The sequence below is a fragment of the Heterodontus francisci genome, chromosome 7 (genome assembly GCF_036365525.1).
Source record: "Heterodontus francisci isolate sHetFra1 chromosome 7, sHetFra1.hap1, whole genome shotgun sequence".
NCBI lineage: Eukaryota > Metazoa > Chordata > Chondrichthyes > Heterodontiformes > Heterodontidae > Heterodontus > Heterodontus francisci.
This window is the reverse complement of record NC_090377.1, coordinates 59,668,223-59,688,985: the sequence shown is the minus strand read 5'-3', so window position 1 is coordinate 59,688,985 and position 20,763 is coordinate 59,668,223. Positions and strand designations below refer to the sequence as shown.

Below are 20,763 nucleotides of genomic sequence, written 5' to 3'. Positions count from 1 at the left end.
AATGTCTTTCCAGCCATGATCTGGCAATTTCTTTAAAGCAAGTCCCTTCTTTAAATTTCAAACTCTTGTTGAAGTGATGTCTATGTGGCGAAATGAATATGCCTTATGCTTGGCAGGTGGGCGCCTGCATGACACTGTTCTTAAACGTGTTCTATCGTTGGTAAATAGACTCGAAATCAGAACACCAAGCGTAGTTAGTATTAAGAACTTGAGGTATAACAGACATGGACATAAAATTTAAAACACAAAGTCCGAGTGTATCAAGCCTGTGTCCTCAGTACCTTGCTCTACGGCAGCGAGGCCTGGACAACATTTGTCAGCCAAGAGTGACATCTCAACTCATTCCATCTTTGCTGCCTCCAGAGAATCCTTGGCATCAGGTGGCAGGACCGTATCTCCAACACAGAAGTCCTCGAGGCGGCCAACATCCCCAGCATAGACACCCTACTGAGCCAGCGGCACTTGAGATGGCTTGGCCATGTGAGCCGCATGGAAGATGGCAGGATCCCCAAAGACACATTGTACAGTGAGCTAGTCACTGGTATCAGATCCACCGGCCATCCATGTCTCCGCTTTAAAGACGTCTGCAAACGTGACATGAAGTCCTGTGACATTGACCACAACTCGTGGGAGTCAGTTGCCAGTGATCGTCAGAGCTGACGGACAGCCATAAAAGGGGGGCTAAAGAGTGGCGAGTCAAAGAGACTTAGCAGTTGGCAGGAAAAAAGTCAGAAGCGCAAGGAGAGAGCCAACTGTGTAACAGCCCCAACAACCAATTTTATCTGCAGCACCTGTGGAAGAGTCTGTCATGCTAGAATTGGCCTTTATAGCCACTCCAGGTGCTACTCCACAAACTACTGACCATCTGTAGGCGTGCACCCATTGTCTCGGGAAGGAAGGAAATAAAGAGAGAGAGAGAGAGAAAGAGAGAAAAAGGAGAGAGAGAGAGAGAGAAAAAGGAGAGAGAGAGAGAGAGAAAAAGGAGAGAGAGAGAGAGAGAAAAAGGAGAGAGAGAGAGAGAGAAAAAGAGAGAGAGAGAGAGAGAAAAAGAGAGAGAGAGAGAGAGAAAAAGAGAGAGAGAGAGAGAGAAAAAGAGAGAGAGAGAGAGAGAAAAAGAGAGAGAGAGAGAGAGAAAAAGAGAGAGAGAGAGAGAGAAAAAGAGAGAGAGAGAGAGAGAAAAAGAGAGAGAGAGAGAGAGAAAAAGAGAGAGAGAGAGAGAGAAAAAGAGAGAGAGAGAGAGAAAAAGAGAGAGAGAGAGAGAAAAAGAGAGACAGAGGGAAACAAAAAGGAGAGAGCGAGCGCGCGAGACAGAGCGCGCGAGACAGAGCGCGCGAGACAGAGCGCGCGAGACAGAGCGCGCGAGACAGAGCGCGCGAGACAGAGCGCGCGAGACAGAGCGCGCGAGACAGAGCGCGCGAGACAGAGCGCGCGAGACAGAGCGCGCGAGACAGAGCGCGCGAGACAGAGCGCGCGAGACAGAGCGCGCGAGACAGAGCGCGCGAGACAGAGCGCGCGAGACAGAGCGCGCGAGACAAAAAAAGGAGAGAGAGAGAGAGAGAGAGAGAAAAAGGAGAGAGAGAGAAAAAGGAGAGAGAAAAAAAGAAAAAGGAGAGCGAGAGCGCGAGCGCGCGGGGAGAGGGGGCGCGCGCGGAGAGAGAGAGAGCGCGCGCGGAGAGAGCGCGAGAGAGAGAGACAAAGAAAAAAAGGAGAGAGAGCGAGAGAGAAAAAGCAGAGAAAGAAAAAGAGAAAGAAAAAGAGAAGAGAAAGAAAAAGAGAAAGAGAAGGAAACAAAGAAAAGAAAAAGGAAAGAAAGAAGGAAAGAAGGAAAGAAAGAAAAGACTTTAATAAATCTTGAAAGCTCCTGCAGACGGGACCTGCATAGTACATTGTATTCCAACAGTGGCTCTGAAAGTGGAGAGGAAAGACTTTTCCTTTCTCCTGTCTGGTCTGAGATACAGGATAATAGTCGAGCTCCTGGTTGAGCAGCTCACAGCAAAATGTTGCCATCAAGTTTTCTATGAAGAAAGAGATCATGTAGCCCAGCCTCACCAGTGCAAAGTTGTACACTGGAGATTTTGTGCTTCGTGGGCAGCCTCATCTGCTGGGAGTGCATACTGGACGTGATTTTCCTCATGTGATGCATCCAATCTTCCCGCTAAGCTGTATGCATGCAGGCTTTGTTCTGTGTTAAATACCCAGTGTATGTGACCACACAAAAAATTTTAAAAGGTGCAGTGCATTGAAAAAAACAGCTGAGCAGAACAAAATTTAAAAGGAAACACTGGGTGGATCCCATCAACATCGCAAAGTCACTACATTATCTCTTGGGTGTGCTTGATGCTATCTCAGATCATAAACTGAAAAAATACTTCAGTCATCAATATTGCAAATATACAGACGAAAAAATCCCCATTAAAAACTGAATAAAAGACTGACCTTTTGTAGATGAGTTTTAATCATTTTTATTGCAGGTCTGGATGTTATAGAAGCCAATTTGCTCTCATTCCTTGCACAGTATAGATCAGCTTCTTGGTAAGTTAACTTGGTATTATTCACAAACCAATACTCATTACCATCAATAACAACAGTGGGCCCATGAATACTCTGTCCATCTAAAAAAGTGTGCATAGGAAAACACAGACAATTAAGAAAATGAATATGTCAATTTGTACTCAGTGTTAAGAATTTGTAATTTTTCATGATGAAAAAAAAAAGACATTTTCTTTTGTGAGGACATTTTTCAATTTACTTTCCTGGTGACTTCGACACATCTGTGATGACCTGCTCTCAGACACTCTGCCAATGGCATTCCCAGCTGTCTGTTAAGATGTACAAGGAACCAAGTTGGGATTAACTCATCAATTTTTGTCTCCCTCCCCATCCAGAAATGCATGGCTTTGGTGAATCTTGGCTACAATTGGAAGCCCAACAAAGGGATTGGGGGGGGGGGGCGGGTACATACAAGCACACACTAACATTCCATCAGTTTGTGCCACAGTGCATTACTTGAAACATTCCAATTAAATGCTGAGAGACAATAAGCTAGACCTGGCCACACATTTTTTAGGTGGTATTGAGTGAGGGAACGGACATCAGCCAGACAACTGTTCTGTTTCTCACCAATCACCCCTGACTTCTGGGATCTTCCTCTGGAACAGGTAACTGATGTTGAAAATGGCATGTCAGTGAAGAAAATAAATCATCCAATGTATTTTCCTTCATTAATGCATTAACAATACTTAATGTCAGAAATGTCACTACATCTCAAATGTTGCTAAGGAGATGGAGGGGGTTGACCTTTTAAATGGCCTGCATGTCAAGTGCAATGAAATGGACTTGACCTGAATGACAAAAGTAAAATTTGGAAATATATTGTACATTTTTTCAGGCATCTAAGACCTGAAGTAATGACATTCCTCTCCTTCATTAGGCTCCACAACACTGTTGGAACTCCCAATGGCAACCTATGAAACAAATTTTAAAAATTAACTGCTGCAGGAACATTCACTGGGATCAGAGTCCAAGAGTCGTGAGTGGACATAAAGCCTGTCCATCACAGTTCTGAAGGAAATACTAAAGAGAAAAATCAAACCAAGTAACTCATAAGCATGTGTTACGAATATTAAATACTTGCCTGTAAATGCGCCCCATTATATTTTCCCATTTTTCAGGAGGTTTACCCACCTTCCTACCCCTGAACATTCACGCTCATCCATCAACAGGGAATGCGTCTGATGAATTTTTCCCCATTAGACAGAGGCTGAAATTTAACCTCAATGGAGTCACAAAACAGGGAGTAGTGGACTGGCCTCCCATTACACACCTCACCCAATTTTCCCTTGCACTGCAGTCAATGGCAAGGAAGATCAGGTGTGTGTACATAATGGGCAGTAGATCAACGACTTCTATTCTGCTTTCCCATCGAAGTTGAGTTGCACCCCATAGCTTTGAATTTAATGTACACTGTTGTCATTAGGAGCATAATATGGTGCCTAAGCATTTGTTTTCAGAATTCTAATGGCTGCTACAGATGCTATATCTGGATCAAAGCCACAACACTGGATTCCAACTTAAATCAATTCAGAAATACGTTGAAGGGCAAAGGTATTTCATGTATGGATTCCATTTCAAACATTTTTAATATAGTAAGTAGTGTTTTTTTTTTTAAGGGAATCAAGGTCCCTAGCGTAAATAATAAAATTTTGGGGTAATTTAAGGGGATAAATTAAGGGTAAGTCATGGCAGGACAGCTTGGCAACGTGGAGTGCTCCTCCTGTGCAATGTGGGAAGTCAGGGACACTTCTAGTGTCCAGGGCAAACACGCCTGCAGGAAGTGCTCCAGCTGCAGCTACTTGAAATCTGCATTTTGGATCTGGAGTGGCGGCTGGAGACACTGTGGAGTATCCGCGAGGCTGAGCTCATCGTGGATAGCACGTACAGGGACATGGTCACACCGCAGGTAAAGACTGCTCAGGCAGAAAGGGAATGGGTGACTGCCAGGCAGAGTAGAAGAACTAGGCAGGTAGTGCAGGAGTCCCCTGGGTCCATCTCCCAATCGAACAGATTTTCCATTTGGGATACTGTTGGCAGAGATAGCTTCTCAGGGGAATGCAGCAAAAGCCAGGTCTATGGCACCACGGGTGGCTCAGCTGCACAGGAGGGGAGAAAAAGGAGTGGAAGAGCTATAGTGATAGGGTATTCTATCGTAAGGGGTACAGATTGATGTTTCTGTGGCCACAAACGTGACTCCAGGATGGTATGTTGCCTCCCTGGTGCTAGGGTCAAGGATGTCACAGAGCGGCTGCAGGACATTCTGAAGGGGGATGGTGAACAGTCAAAGGTCGTGGTAAACATTGGTACCAATGACATAGGTAGAAAGAGGGATGAGGTCCTGCAACAAGAATTTAGGGAGCTAGGTAGGAGATTAAAAAGCAGGACCTCAAGGGTTGTAATCTCTGGATTACTCCCAGTGCCACGTGCTAGTCAGTATTAGGAATAGGAGGATAGAGCAGATGAATGCATGGCTGAGATGATGCAGGAGGGAGGGCTTTAGTTTCCTGGATCACTGGGTCTGTTTCTGGCAAAGGTGGGACCTGAACAAGTTGGACGGGCTGCATCTGAACCGGAATGGGACCAACATCCTTGCTGAGAGGTTTGCTAATGCTGTTGGGGCGTTTAAACTAATTTGGCTGGGGGATGGGATACAGAGTGGAGGTACAGTAGGGGGTGATGCAGAGTCAAATATAAGAGAAACGGAGTCAGTCTGGAAGGCAGAGCAAATATAGACCTGTTAAGCACAAGTGAAAAATGCAAGGCTGGATTGCATCTATTTTAACACAAGGAGTCTTACTAGTAAGGCAGATGAATTGAGGGCGAAGATTAGCACAAGGGATTATGATATTATTGCTATCAGAGACATGGTTGGCAGGGGGCGGGGGGCAGGACTGGCAGCTCAATATGACAGGGAGGGAGTAAAAGAGGAAGTGGCATTGCACTGTTGATCAAGGAGTTAATTACTGCAGTAAGGAGGGATGATATCTTAGAAGGTTCCTCAAATGAGGCCATATGAGTAGAACTTAAAAACAAAAAGGGGGCAATCACTTGGCTGGGAGTGTACAACAGGCCTCCAAACAAACAAATAGTCAGGGAGAGACAGAGGAGCAGATATGTAGGGAAATCTCAGACAGGTATAAAAATAATAGAGTAATAATAGTAGGGGGTTTCAACTCCCCCAATATTAACTGGGATAGTCTTAGTGCAAAAGGCTTAAAAGGGGCAGAATTCTTAAAATGCATACAGGAGAGCTTTTTGAGCCAGTACATAGAAAGTCCTACAAGGGAAGGGGCAGTACTGGACCTAATCTTAGGGAATGAAGCCGGACAAGTGGTAGAAGTGTCAGTGGGGGACCATTTTGGGGATAGTGACCATAACTCTAAGATTTAAGGTAGTTATGGAAAAGGACAAAGATGGACCAGAAATAAAGGTACTGAATTGGGGGAAGGCCGATTTCAATCTGATAAAATAGGATCTGGCAAAAGTGGACTGGGAGCAGCTACTTGTAGGAAAGTCTACATCAGACCAGTGGGAGTCATTCAAAGAGGACTTAGTGAGAGTTCAGAACCAACATGTACCCGTTAAAGTGAAGGGTAGGACCAATAAGTCCAGGGAACCCTGGATGTCAAGGGATATAGAGGATATAGTGGATCAGGAGAAAAAAAAAAGGAGGCTTATGGCAGATTCAGAGTAATGAAAATAGCAGAGGCCCTGAAGTATAGAAAATGTAGGGGGGTACTTAAAAAAAGTAATTAGGAGAGCGAAGAGGGGACATGAAAAAACACTGGCAGGCAAGATAAAGGAAAATCCCAAGGCGTTTTATAAGTATATTAAGGGCAAGAGGATAACCAGGGAAAGAGCAGGGCCCATTAGGGACCAAAGTGGCAATCTTTGTTTGGAGCCAGAGGATATAGGTGAGGTTTTAAATGATTACTTTGCATCGGTGTTCACTATGGAGAAGGGCGATGTAGGTGTAGAGATCAGGGAGGGGGACTGTGATATACTTGAACATATTAGCATTGAAGGGGAGGAAGTATTAACTGTTTTAGAGGGCTTAAAAGTGGATAAATCCCCAAGCCCAGATGAGATGTATTGCAGGCTGTTATGTGAGGCAAGGGAGGAGATAGCAGGGGCTCTGACACAAATTTTCAAATCCTCTCTGGCCATGGTAGAGGTACCAGAGGATTGGAGGACAGTGAATGTGGTACCATTATTCAAGAAGGGTAGCAGGGATAAACCAGGTCATTACAGGCCAATGAGTCCAACATCAATGGTAGGGAAACTATTGAAAAAAATTCTGAGGGACAGGAATAATCTCCACTTGGAGAGGCAGGGATTAATCAGGGATAGTCAGCATGGCTTTCTCAGGGAGATATCATGTCTAACTAACTGATTTGAATTTTTCGAGGCAGTGACTAGATGCGTAGATGAGGGTAAAGCAGTTGATGTAGTATACGTGGACTTCAGTAAGGCTTTTGATATGGGCCCGAATGGGAGATTGGTTAAGAAAGTAAAAGCCCATGTGATCCAGGCAATTTGGCAAATTGGATCGAAAATTGGCTTTGTGGCAGGAGGCAGAGGGTAATGGTCGAGGGTTGTTTTTGCAAGTGGAAGCCCGTGACCAGTGGTGTAACGCAGGGATCGGTGCTGGGACCCTTGCTGTTTGTAGTGTACATTAATAATTTAGACGTGAATATAGGAGGTATGATCAGGAAGTTCGCAGATGACACGAAAATTGGTGGTGTTGTAAATAGTAAGGAGGAAAGCTTTAGATTACAGGACGATATAGATGGACTGGGAAGATGGGCGGAGCAGTGGCAAATGGAATTTAATCCTGAGAAGTGTGAGGTGATGCATTTTGAGAGGACTAACAAGGCAAGGGAATATACAATGGATGGTAGGACCCTAGGAAGTACAGAGGGTCAGAGGGACTTTGGTGTACTTGTCCATAGATCACTGAAGGCAGCAGCACAGGTAGATAAGGTGGTTAGGAAGGCATATGGGATACTTGCCTTTATTAGCCAACGCATAGAATTTAAGAGCAGGGAGGTTATGATGGAGCTCTATTACACGCTAGTTAGGTCACAGCTGGAGTACTGTGTACAGTTCTGGGCACCACACTATAGGAAGGATGTGATTGCACCGGTGAGGGTGCAGAGGAGAGTCACCAGGATGTTACCTGGGCTGGAGCGTTTCAGCTATGAAGAGAGACTGAAAAGGATAGGGTTGTTTTCCTTACAGCAGAGAATGCTGAGGGGCGACATGATTGAGGTGTACAAAATTATTGATGGGTTAGATAGGAAGAAACTTTTTCCCTTAGCGGAGGTGTCAATAACCAGGGCGCATAGATTTGAGGTAAGGGGCAGGAGGTTTAGAGGGGATTGGAGGAAACATTTTTTCACTCAGAGGGTGGTTGGAATCTGGAATGCACTGCCTGAAGAGGTGGTAGAGGCAGGACCCCTCACAACATTTAAGAAGTATTTAGATGAGCACTTGAAATGCCATAGCTTATAAGGCTATGGGCCAAGTGCTGGAAAATGGAATTAGAATAGTTAGGCGCTTGATGGCCGGCACAGACACGATGGGCCGAAGGGCCTGTTTCTGTGCTGTGTCACTATGACTATGACACACAGATGGGGTTGGGTTGAAGGATAGAAACACCTAATTTTGTTAAAGCAAAATTTCTAATCTCTGGTGCAAAATAACTTATCAAATTTATTTTGAGTCCACTTTATTTCTAGCTTTATCAGGATATATCCCCAACTGACAAATACATTTCTGTTTTTAAAAAGAGACATTTATATATCTTTCACAAGGTGCTCCAGGCAGTTTCCTCTGTTCCTTCCTCAAATTTGCTTCACAAGTTAATGAAGCCCTTCATAAACGTTATTCTGGAGATGCCTACTGGTGACGTTAGTGAACGAAAGTTTCACGTGGTCTTAGAATATTTCTCTCTGCTATTTTAACCAACCCTATCGGGTGAAACTCAACTTCAATGGGATAGCAGAACATAAGTCATATAAGTCACCCATCACAACAAAACTAGAACTTTAAATTAATTGTTTAATTCTACAGTTACAGGCACTCAACTTTTAAGTTTGAGATGTTCAGTACCTCATTCTTTCCTTAAGCAATAACCAGTAAGATTGTGCTGGTCACCTACACTGTAGATTGCCCTATTCTACACTCTGGCTCCATTTTCAGATTTCATGCACACAGCCACCCTAATAAGCAGTAGAAGAAATGCAACTTTTATGCCAGCAAGTATGTCCAAACTAGCTTGCTGGTAGAATATGTGGAATAGGCACCTGCGAAGCGTGCCATGCTCGCTGTTTGCCCACTCAGTGAACTGCATCGGCTGTCCTGAGATGAATGTCAAACCCCGTGGCCTGGCGTTTTGCTAGGTTGCGTTGACTTTCCAGTGCTGTTCACCCAAAATAGCCAAACTAGCACAAAAGATTGAAGAATTTCAAGTGCAAATTGACTTGCTGCATACCTTTGTGTGAGTTTTAAAAACTTGCCACACCTTCAAATTGAATTAATCACCTTGTTGAATTTCTACAAATTACACCCATTTGTGGGCCTTTGAGATGGCTCTTAAAATTAAGCTTTTTTTAAAAAAAAACATAAAGACACTAATAGGTTTTAAGTATTTCATTTCCTCAAACGGGCTACTGTACAAAAATGAAACTAGCAAATGAATCTGTATGGTTATTTAAAGTCATTTTCAATTATTTACAATCAGGTTATTCACAGGTGGTGGACTAACCACTGATTAATATTGCTTTTTGTGATAAACCTATTTTCAGTTATATTAATAAAACTGCACCAAGGACACCACTCGAATAAAGAAAGATTTTTCAATGCTAACATTTGAAAAAATTACTTTTGAAAATGCTGCCCGTTTGTGCTGATTCATGGATAGCTTTGCGTTCGATGGTATGCAAACGTATTTAAGCAGAAACCCAAGCAAAAATTTCAATTCAGAAAACTAGCACAATTTGCATCGGATTGCCAATTGCTCCCAAAGTGGAAACTCTTGGCCCATACCACAGGAACACTAAACTGCATACTTGCAACTCAGCAATACTGCACATCTCCACCTCACCTTAACTATTTCATTATCTCTAGACTGGAGTTCTCCAAAATTCTCACTAGCTTTCCAACCTCAACTATATACAAGAGCCAACTTACCAAAACTCCATCTCTAACAAAACTCTATTGCCTTCACCCTGTCCCATAATAAGTCTCCAATCACAACTGCCCCCCACCCCCCCCAATATCCTCACTGATCTATTTTGGACCAAATCCAGAATCTTTGTCCTCGTTCACAAATTCACACAAAGCCTTACCCCAGATTTCCGAGACCTCTCTCCTTTCCATCATTGTCAATGTTTCCTCAGTGCTGAAAAAGTCTCAGCACTGAAGAACAGAAAAGTCTTCTCGGATTTTGCTGCATTGATGTAATCTGATGTAGGCAAGTCTCCTGCATTGACAGAAATTGTTGAGTTCTTGGCACTGTGTGTTGCCTCTGTTTCCTGAACACTGACCAGTGGTGATGAGTGCTCAGGAACTCTGTTGACTGTTACTAAATTTTCTAGGCTTCCTGTACTTATCTGTCTTGTTCTGAGTGATATGGGAAACAAAATACCATGCAGTCTTTATTATTTTGGTACTTGAACCTACATTCAGTACAATTCAGACCAAGGTTAGTCTCTGTACATTGACTTACCAGGAACATACCAGTCAGGTGTCCTCAATTTAGCCCCTGCCAAAACAAAAAGTGTAAATGAATGAATTACTTGCAGTCAAATGATAAAACTTAATAAAATAAATAAAAAGGCATCACTTAATGAATGGTCACCTGGAATTTCCATGGAAGTTCTCCTGTTGCGAGTTTGGCAACATTGCTGGAGAAATGGTGTAAATGGCTATAAATGGCCATTTATGCTGTTTCTACTGGAATTTCACCAAAGTTCCCTGAAGTTGCAGCAAAAAATATGGAGAAACCTGCGGAAATTCTCCACACGGCTTTTCGAACATTAGCTTGCTTTATTAGTGTCACAAACTAAGCTTGCTGTGATTCAATTCTCCCTATCTTGGCTCTTTGGCTTGTAAAAAATATATAAACAGTAGAAATCAAAAATTAAAAGGATTAAATAAATCCTAAACTTGCTCCATATTAACTGTCTAGTTCTCGTCAATTGAAACAAATGAAACTCAGCAAGATTAAACCATTTCTGGGTACCATCTTCTCTGATAATGTAATGAATTTAGCAACATAAAGGCACAACACTAAATATTTCGTTAAATGAGTGATGCAATGATAATTGTGGCAACAAAGTTGACTAATGTTGTTGTGAACAATTACAGTTAATCTAGATAAACTATAAATTACCTTTAGGTATCTGACACACCCACTCAAGTTGAATATCACAGCGGAAGGGCATTAAGTGATAGTCAAATTTCCTTCTGATGTCAATCATCATAAAGTGATGCCAGATAGGCTTCTGGGTCTGTGGAAGTACAAAAAGAAAACTGTAAGGCACTGTTCCATTTAATCAAAAAGATTTAAATGGCAAATTTGATGCTTCCAGCTGATGTCATTAATAGCTGAACATTCCCAGCTGTACAGGAGCTATGAAATTGGGGCACTTTACTGTTGACAATGTTATCTACACATTAACAGATCCATGCTTGAACTCCTACCTGAGTAAGTCAAAATTATTACAGCTGCTTAACTGCAGCATTTTCTCCTAATATCCTGGGAAGATAAGTATTTTTGATTTTTAATTTACAAAATCTCTGACCAATTCCATGCTTCTAAACATTTAAATAATACCTTCAAACATTTACACATTGACAATGACATTCAATTGATTCCCACCTGCTTCTCACTTGAAAATTCAGTGGCTGGCAGGTGAAAATTAGGGAGACGGGGCGTGGGAAGGAGGGTGAAGACAGTTTGCCTGTTCCTTGGATGTCCAAGGCTCACCTGATGTAATTTTCAGCTAGTTTTGTACAAATGTTAACAGCATTTCACCCATTTCATGCAAGACCCTATTTAAATATGCAAATGCAGTCTTGCACTTGTTGTAGGACTCCGGTTGCAAACTTGAAGCACAAATGCAAGAGCATGGCTGCTCCACAAAAATAGCATTGCTTTGCTCCAGAAAAATACTGTGGTCCACTGCTGACTTGTGCCTACCTTCAGTGGGACTGGCTGTCCTTGGGCAGTTCCCCTCCCACCTCCAAGTTCTAACCTGATGACCGGGTCAGCGTAGTGTTGTGAATACCACTTAAGTAGGATTTTTGGAGCACCCACAACCAATAAGTTGCAGCAAAGCACCCGCCTGGCGCCACAGCTCCCTGGATGCAGTTAAGTGGGGCCAAACCTGCAAATGGCCCCAAAATGCTAGCTTCTGGCAGGCAGTAAGGCCATTCCACAAAATTCACATGGTGTCGTTGGGATTGGGGGGGGGGAGTGCGGGGCGGGTTTGAATTCTGCACAATTTCTCTCTCAAAACATCAAAAGGTCAATTTTGCAATCTTGGCAAATGGCTAGCTGCCAGCCAAAATTAACCAAAACCCATAGGGTTGATTGTTCACAATTTTCCAGGGTCAAATCATTTAAATAATCACCATGAAATGCCAGCTTACCATTGGCCTTCAGATGGAAGATAACTTAGCTGGGATGTGGAAAATATGGCTAGCATCTCAAATTTAAAGGAATGTGGCCACTTAAAGCTAAGTAACTGGCTTTGGGACCAAATACTGTTCAAGTCTGTAGAAAGGTTCAAAATGATTCACAGTATTTATCAGCTTTTGCTAACAAGGTTGTTTGGTGGGGGTGAGGCACAAACAAGTGCCAAGCAAAAATGAAGTGAAAAGAAACTGCCTGTAGACACATGAAATGCAGTCATTGGTATGTTGTACAGCACCAAAGTCTTGTTTGATAGCTTAAAAAGTAAATGTGCAGCTGTATGTGGCAGGTATAGAAAGGCTGGCAAAGTGCTTGAACATAATATAAGAAACAGGAGCAGGCCATTCGGCCCCCTTGAGTCTACTCTACCATTCAATAGATCATGGCTGATTTGATTGTGGCCTAAACTCCATTTTCTTGCCACCTCTCCACCGCCTCCCCCCCATAACCCTCGACTCCCTTGTAGATCATAAATCTGTCCAACACAGCCTTGAATATATTAAATGATCGAGCCTCCACTACTCCCTGGGGAAGAGAATTCCAAAGGATCTCCAAGGCACCTCCGCAGAGGACTGCATTGCACCTTGCCTATACAGCCTACAACTATCCTACACTTAAGTCATCTCTTTTCTCACACACCCCCACACTAATATAAAATCATACACGTTGCGACCGAAGCGGGAGGAAGACACTGTTAATTCAGTCCCTCCTCTCCACAGGTCACAACATTAAAAAAAAAATTCCTACTTACTGAAACAGTCAATCAGATACAGTATTTCCCCCAGAATAAATCACACTAACCAGGTTTCCTTACTGAACAACAAAATTATCAGTTTATCATAAAACAAGTCTTAACTAGTAATGAAGTAAAACAATATCAAACAGATCAAATTTTTGAAAATCCAACACTAAAAAGTCCCCTTTCCACCTTAACCAAACTTTAAAGTCTCTTTTTACCTTAGTCCCTTCACACACACACAAACACACACAAACACACACAAACACACACAAACACACAAACATCGGTTAACCAAAAAGATAAAACCAAAGGAATTTAAGATCAGAGCTCTATTACAGACAAAAACAACACATCCGGGCAGATCACTTGCCCAGCCCTGATGAAAATTGATGAGACACACAGCACCAAACTGGCACACCTCTGAGAACACGCATACAGGTCACTTCCAGAATTCTTCTCTTCAGGTGGCATTGAAACGTAATTTAGCAGGCCTTTTCTCAAATACAGGAAACAAGCTGAAATCGACAGAGTGGACTTCACAGAATCTTTTAGGGAAGTGCAGAAAAGCAAGTTGGGTTGTAGTTTTCTGTTCTTCCTTGGAATTCTCTTTCTTTTGTCCTTTTTTGACACTTCAGCAGCACTTGACATTTATCTCCTTCCAGAAGGGGAAACCACACACACACACACTGACTCACAACCAAAGAGCTATTCAGTTTTTCTGCCCATCCCAGGTGTTCTCTGTTACTACTGGTCTTGCCCAATCAAAGGAGCGCTCGTCACTTTCATGCCCGTTGCCAGGGTTTCTGTTTGAAGTATTTAAAAACAAATTTATTCATGGGATCTGAGCGTCGCTGGCTAGGCCAGCATTTATTGCCCATCCCTAATCCGAGCCACGTGACAACCAGCAACACTGTTGCCAATCTGGCTCCCTCAGTCCTCTTGATGTCTTCCTTTAAAAAAAAAAGCTGGTCCAACATTTATACAGCTTAACCATAAATTCCTTTAAAAGTATTTTTAACAAAAAAAGAATCACTTTCTTAACAAAGCATATTGCAATGTCAAGTCTATGTAAAAATATTTCTTGCAGCCTGCATTCTAACAATAGCCCCTTTTCTGTCGCTGCAGTCGTGAAAGTGCTGTCTCTCTGTACAATAGTGTCAGGGGGAGGCAGCAGCACACAGCATCTTCTGTTTCTCTCACTGAAGTTTGAAAATACTAACAGAGCAGCACATACTCTGGAGAATACAGTTAAAATCTTGAGCAGGTAGCAGTGGTGGAGACAGTGCACAGGTGAAGAGGGAGAAATGTTAATGGAAAAAAATGGGCAGGAACCTACTGCTTGGATGGCTGGCATTAATGACAACCTACACTTGGCCAAATGCAGCTGTCTCATCACATTGGGAAGCTGTCTGTGCTCCTCTGATTCTGACCTCTTGTGCACCCCCAATTTAAAATCACTATCCGCTGGACCCATGCCTTCAGCTGACATAACCCTAAACTCTGGAATCCCTCCCTAAACTTCTCCATCTCTTTACATGCCTTTAACAGACAAAGCCATAAACTCTGGAATCCTCCGTCTCTCTACCTTGCTCGTCTCCTCCAAGATGCTCCTTAAAAATCTACTTCTTTGACCAAGCTTTTGGCCACATGTCCGAACATCTCCTGATGTAGTTCAATGTCAAATTTTTGTTTGGCAATGCCAGTGAAGCACCTTGGGCCATTTTATTACATTAAAACGGTTATATAATGGGAGTTGTTAATGCTGAGAAGGATGACGAGACTTGGGAAAAATGATTGAACTGTTGGTTATGATGACTAATTCAGCAGTCGCCTGTTTGAAACACGCGTGGGCAGGATATTAGCTGATGTTGCAATGCTAGCCAAGAACACGTTGGAGATATAACAATTGATTGGTACTAAACATTGGCCACACAGCAAGAAGGAAAAAAAAACCTTGTTACACTTATTGCCATGACAGTTCACTTACAGAAAGGAATAGTTAGCATCAAATGGGATGGTCATGCAGCTAGGTTAACATAGAACATGGCTGGTAATAGAGACATTGGTTGTTTATTGGGCTACTATACCATGCACAACTGTACAGAACTACTGGGAAAAGGCTTGGATTAGCAACCTTTGTAAATGTGCTGTCAGTGACTGTCAGACTAATCATTCCAGCTGTTATTTGCTTTTTTCACACATTTCTTCCTCCTCCAATTCTATCAGTATAAGTAAAATCCTCAAAAGGACTTCATTACCAGCATTTATTTACTGAAAATCAAACTGTAGCTGTCAGCAAGACTGTTGTGTGAAAAGAGTCGGGAGAAATCTAATGTAATGTGATATAGTGCAAAGATTCAGCAGGAAGTAACACAACAATCAAATTGCAACTAAAAGGAATCCAAAAGGCAAAAACAATTGACATTAAGTCAGCATTTAACAGAGTATGACACTAAAGGGGGCCAAGCAAAACTGAGGTTATCTGCAGTTAAGAGGAATACTTTGCAGTGGCTACAGTCATACCCTACACAGGAAGATAGTTGTGAATATCAGGGGCTAATCATCACAGCCCACAACATCTCTGCGGGAGCTCCCCAGGGCAATGTTCTTGGCCAAATCAACTTCTGCAGCTTCAGGGACTTTCTTCTGTCTTAAGATCAGAAATGGGGTTATTTGTGAATGGTTCTACAATGTTCAACACCATTTTCAACTCCTCCAAATGATGAAACAACCCATACCAGCATATAGAATCAGTTTGGGTGGAGACAAGAAATAGCAAAGGAAAGTCACTGGTGGGAGTAGTTGATAGGCCCCCTAACAGTAGCTGCACTGTAGGACAGAATATAAATCAAGAAATAATGGGGGCTTGTAGGAAAGGTATTGCAATAATCATGGACAATTTTAATTTTCATATAGATTGGACACATCAAATTGGCAAAGGTAGCCTGGAGAATGAGTTCATAGTGTATTCGGGACAGCTTCTTAGAACAATACGTGTGGAACCAACCAGGGATAAGGCTATTTTAGACCTGGTAATGTGTATTGAGACAGGATTAACAAATGACCACATAGTAAAGGATCTTTGAGTGATCATGGCATGATGAATTTCACATTCAGTTGAGGGTGAGAAGATTGGGTCTGAAACTAGTGCCTTAAATTTAAACTTAAAGAAGACAATTACAAGGGTGTGAAGACAGAGTTAGGTAAAGTAGACTGGGGAAAAAAAAAGTAAAAAGGCAAAGACAGTAGAGAAGCAGTGGCCGACATTTAAGGAGATATTTCATAACTTTCAAAAAAGACATATTCCATTGAGAAAGAAAGACTGAGAAGGATGCACCACCATCCATGGCTAACTAAGGAAGTTAAGGATGGTATCAAATTGAAAGAAAAGGTGTACAATGCTGCAAAGATTAATGGTAAACCAGAAGATTGGGAACATTTTAGAAATTAGAGGACTTAAAAAAGGGGAGAAATTAGACTGTCAGAGTAACTAACAAAAATTATACAAACAAGACAGTAAAAGCTTCTACAAATATGTAAAAAGGAAAACAGTAGCTAAAGCAAACATTGGTCGCTTAGAGGATGAAACTGGCGAATTAGTAATGGGAAACAAGGAAGTGGCAGAGACTTTGAACAAATAGTTTTTATCTGCCTTCACAGTAGAAGATATTAAAAGCATCCCAATAATGGTAGAAAAGCAGGGGGTTAAGAAAAAAGGGAGGAACTTAACCATCATCACGAGAGAAAAAATACTCGGAAAACTCATGGGACTAAAGGCTGACCTGATGGCCTGCTCCTAGGATCTGCAATCTTCCAAAGTTCCCTAAATTCTTGCAAGGTCCCAGCAGCTTGGAAAACCGCAAGTGTTAGACTTCTATTCAGGAAAGGGGTGGAAACAGAAAGCAGGAAGCTATAGGGCAGTTAGCCTAACATCTGTCATTGGGAAAATGCTAGAATCCATTATTAAGGAAGTAGTAGCAGGACATTTAGAAAACATAATGCAATCAGACAGTCAACAACATTTTATGAAAAGGAGATCATGTTTGATAAATTTATTAGCGTTCTTTGCGGATATAACAAGCAGGGTGGATAAAGGGGAACCAGTAGGTATAGTTGGCTGCATTTTGTATCGTAGGCAGGGCTCCCAGCGCTGAGCTGAAAAGGCAGGGGAAAGTCCACCTTGGCCTTTTTATGCACCCGTTTCCCCACCTCCCCCCACCCCCACAGAGTGATCTTCCAGACTTTTTAAATCTAAGTTTCAGAAACTCGGATCCCTGTCGCTTTAAAGACGGGGATCCCGCCTCTGAGAGCTGCTGGCCAAACAGAGGGCTGGCAGCTCAGCAGTATCTGCAGCGCCCCCAGGAATGGTGGCCACTGCCAGTACTGCACAGACCTCAGACCCAGGCCCAGTGTTGGAACCCCAGACCCAAGGTAAGTGCGATGGGTTCGGAAGGCCCCGGCAATGGGCGAGAGGGTGGGCATGCAATTTAGGGAGGGGGGGGGGGTTAAACTGGTTCCAGCAGGGGTCCTCCATGGGCCACAGATTTCCTGCAAAAGAAAGAACCTCTCCCCGCCCCCAAAGCCCACAGGGAGGGTGCCCTAGTTTTACAAGGTGTCCTCCTGATGTGGCACAGGCATCCCCTGCCATGGTAAGATTGCAGGGCTAATAGCCCACTTAAGGGCCTCACTTGGCCTCTGGGAGGGTTGGCCTATCCCACCTGAGAAGATCGCTTGGTAACGGGCCCTCCGCACTCCCGCCATCAGTCACAATACTACGTGCTCCCCCCGCCTCCGAGGGCCACATAAAATCTGGCCAGTGTATTTGGATTTCCAAAAGGCATTTGATAAGGTGCCACATAAAAAAGATTACTACACAAGATAAGAGCTCATGGTTTTGGGGGGCAATATATTAGTATGGATAGACGGTTGGCCGACTAACTAGTGGGGTGCCACAGGGAATAGTGCTGGAGCCTCAACTATTTGCAATCTATATTAATGACTTGGAAGAAGAGACAGTGTATTGTAGTCAAATTTTCTGATAATTCAAAGATAGGCAGGAAAGCAAGTTATGAGGATGTCACCAAGTGTCCGCAGAGAGATATCAATAGGTTAAGTGACTGGGCAAAAATTTTGCAGATAGAGTATAATGTGGGAAAATTTGAGGTTATTCACTTGGATAGGCAGAATAGAAAAGCTGATTACTTACATGGAGAGAGACTGCAGAATGCTGTGGTAGAGGGATCTGGATGTCCTTGTACATGAATCACAAAAGGTTAGCATGCAGGTACAGCAAGTAATTAGAAAGGCAAATGTTGGCATTTATTACAAGCGGGGGCGGGGGAGTATAAAAATAGGGAAGTCTTGCTACTATATACAGGGATTTGGCGAGACCGCACCTAAAGTACGGTGTTTGGTCTCCTTACTTGAGGGATGTACTTACTTTGGAAGCGGTTCAGAGACAGTTCACTAGGTTGATTCCTGGGATGAAAGGGTTCTCTTGAGGATACATTGAGCAGGTTGGGCCTATATTTACTGGAGTTTAGAAGAATGAGAGGTAATCTTATTGAAACATACAAGATTCTGAGGGGACATGACAGGGTAGATGCCAAGGGAATGTTTTCTGCTAATGGGAGAGTCTAGAACTAGGGGGCACAGTTTTAAAATAAGGGGTCTCCTATATAAGATGGAGATGAGGAGGAATTTCTTCTCTGAGGGTTGTTAATCTTTTGAATTTTCTTTCCTCAGAGAGCAGTGGAAGCTTGGTCATTGAATATATTCAAGGCGGAGTTAGATAGATTTTTGGATTTACGAGGGAGTCAGGGATTATGGGGGGCAGACGGGAAAGCTGAGTTATGGCCACAATCTGATCAACCATGATCTTATTGAATGGCGGAGCAGGCTTGAGGGGTGGAATGGCCCACTCCCATTCCTACTTATGTTCTATGTTCTTAAAGCCTCTCCACAATCAAGTGAGGTGTGTAATGGAATATTCACTACTCAAATGGATGGGTGCAGCTATAACAATGCTCAAGAAACTCAATACCATTAAGGATTAAGCAGTGTACTTGACCAGTGCCTCTGTCACTGAACTCTTATCTATCCCCTCGACAGTTCGTGTACTGTGGTTACAGCATAAGCTAGCTACAGAATGTCCTGTAGCAACTCACCAAGCTTACTTAAAGAGTACCTCCCTGTCTTGTGACCTTTATCACTGAGAAGAACAACAGCATGTTTACGGGATCATCATCTTGAAGTTCACTTCCAAATCATACCATCCTGAGGTGAATCTAGACGCTGTTCCTACATTGTTGTTTCGTCAAAATTCTGGAATTCCTGATTTAACACAGGATAAGGACTACAACAATTGAAGCAGAAGGTTCACTATCATCTTCTTAGGGTAAAAAGGGATGGGCAATAAATGTAGCTTTGCTAGCGTCACAACATATCTTGAACAAATGAAAAAAAAATGTTGAATTCCAGAAAAGAGTTTGAATCTCACCTGAAATGCACCACAATCTCTGACAGAATAATCATCTTCTTTAAACTCAAAGGGTAACATCACCAAGGAAACCTATCAAAGATAAAAGATTAGAACATATCTGGCAAAGATTATTCAGGTAATGCGCTCTCAGTGGGCAGCAACAAATCATACATAGGCCAGATCAGCGAGAGGAGTCTCTGACCCATGCTCTCCATGGGGGTGGCTCCCTGTTGGGTTTGCAAAATTACCTCTAATAAGTACAAGAAGTGAATAATGGCTCAGAAATATATACCATGAAAAGACACACTGGTTGAATTTAATATGAGGTTACATTGGTGACAGGTACAGGTGCACCAGTTGTATATTTTAAATTTCAAGTTGTGAACTATTGGAACAAGTTGGCATGGTGCATTAATGAAGAATTTTTAAAAGATGAACAAAGTGCCAACTCAACAAAGAACAAAAGGTGTACCAATTCTGTATGGACTGTTTTGAGTCCAGAAAAGCATAATGGACAACCAAAGGAATCTAGCGAGCTGAATCTTTTTCTCAACCTCACCTCCTTATATCTTGAGGGATGCATTTCTTTTAAAATTCAACTTCAGTGGTTATTCATGTCAGTGCCAAATCAAAACTGCCATCACTATTATTATTTTACAACAGAAGTTAGTTTGTCACAATGTAGACATCACTCCACAATACTGTGGATATAGTAAAAACAATTTAGATACACTTGTGGCCTCAGTTCTATGATTACACTGAGCTATTCAAATGAATGAAGTTGACCTCAGTACTGAAAAAACTCTGAAATTATGAGTCCCAGATGAAAAGGCAAAATTAGCAAATCACAGTAGGAATAAAACATTAGAACATACTTGCAAAGAGAAACCCTCTGAAGGATTTTGATGCAACACTGGACTTCTAATTAGGTTTATAAACAAACAAAATCTGTTAAGCAGCAAGAGATGAAATATTTACCGGCCTGCTGTCACTCCATTCCCAAGAGCCTTTGGAATCTGGATTTCTCTTGTTTAATCCAACCCAAAACCAACGTTCATCACTGTAAAGGGAAAAGTGAACAGCACAACAGGCTTAAGAACATATAACAGGAGAAGGCCATTCAGTCCCTTGAGCCTGTTAGCATTCTATTAGATCATGGTTGATCTGTACCTCAACTACATTTACCTTCTTACATTCCATTTCCCTCAAAACTGTTATTAACAAAATCTATCAATCTCAATCCTCAAAATTTCAATTGACCCAGCATCCAGTCTTTTGCAGAGTAAG

At 42.4% G+C, this 20,763-nt stretch overlaps 1 protein-coding gene across 2 annotated transcripts in view; it reads right to left on the bottom strand.

Annotated features, from left to right (window-relative positions):
* ly75 (lymphocyte antigen 75) overlaps positions 1-20,763 on the bottom strand; it is a 151,735-nt gene that overhangs the window by 55,393 nt on the left and 75,579 nt on the right. For both annotated transcript variants that reach the window (XM_068035268.1, XM_068035269.1), the window contains exons 14-18: positions 20,455-20,536; positions 19,495-19,566; positions 10,952-11,069; positions 10,286-10,321; positions 2,437-2,612 (exon numbers count right to left, since the gene is read on the bottom strand). In XM_068035268.1, coding sequence (XP_067891369.1) covers positions 2,437-2,612; positions 10,286-10,321; positions 10,952-11,069; positions 19,495-19,566; positions 20,455-20,536 — 484 coding nt within the window. The remainder of the gene's footprint in view (positions 1-2,436; positions 2,613-10,285; positions 10,322-10,951; positions 11,070-19,494; positions 19,567-20,454; positions 20,537-20,763) is intronic.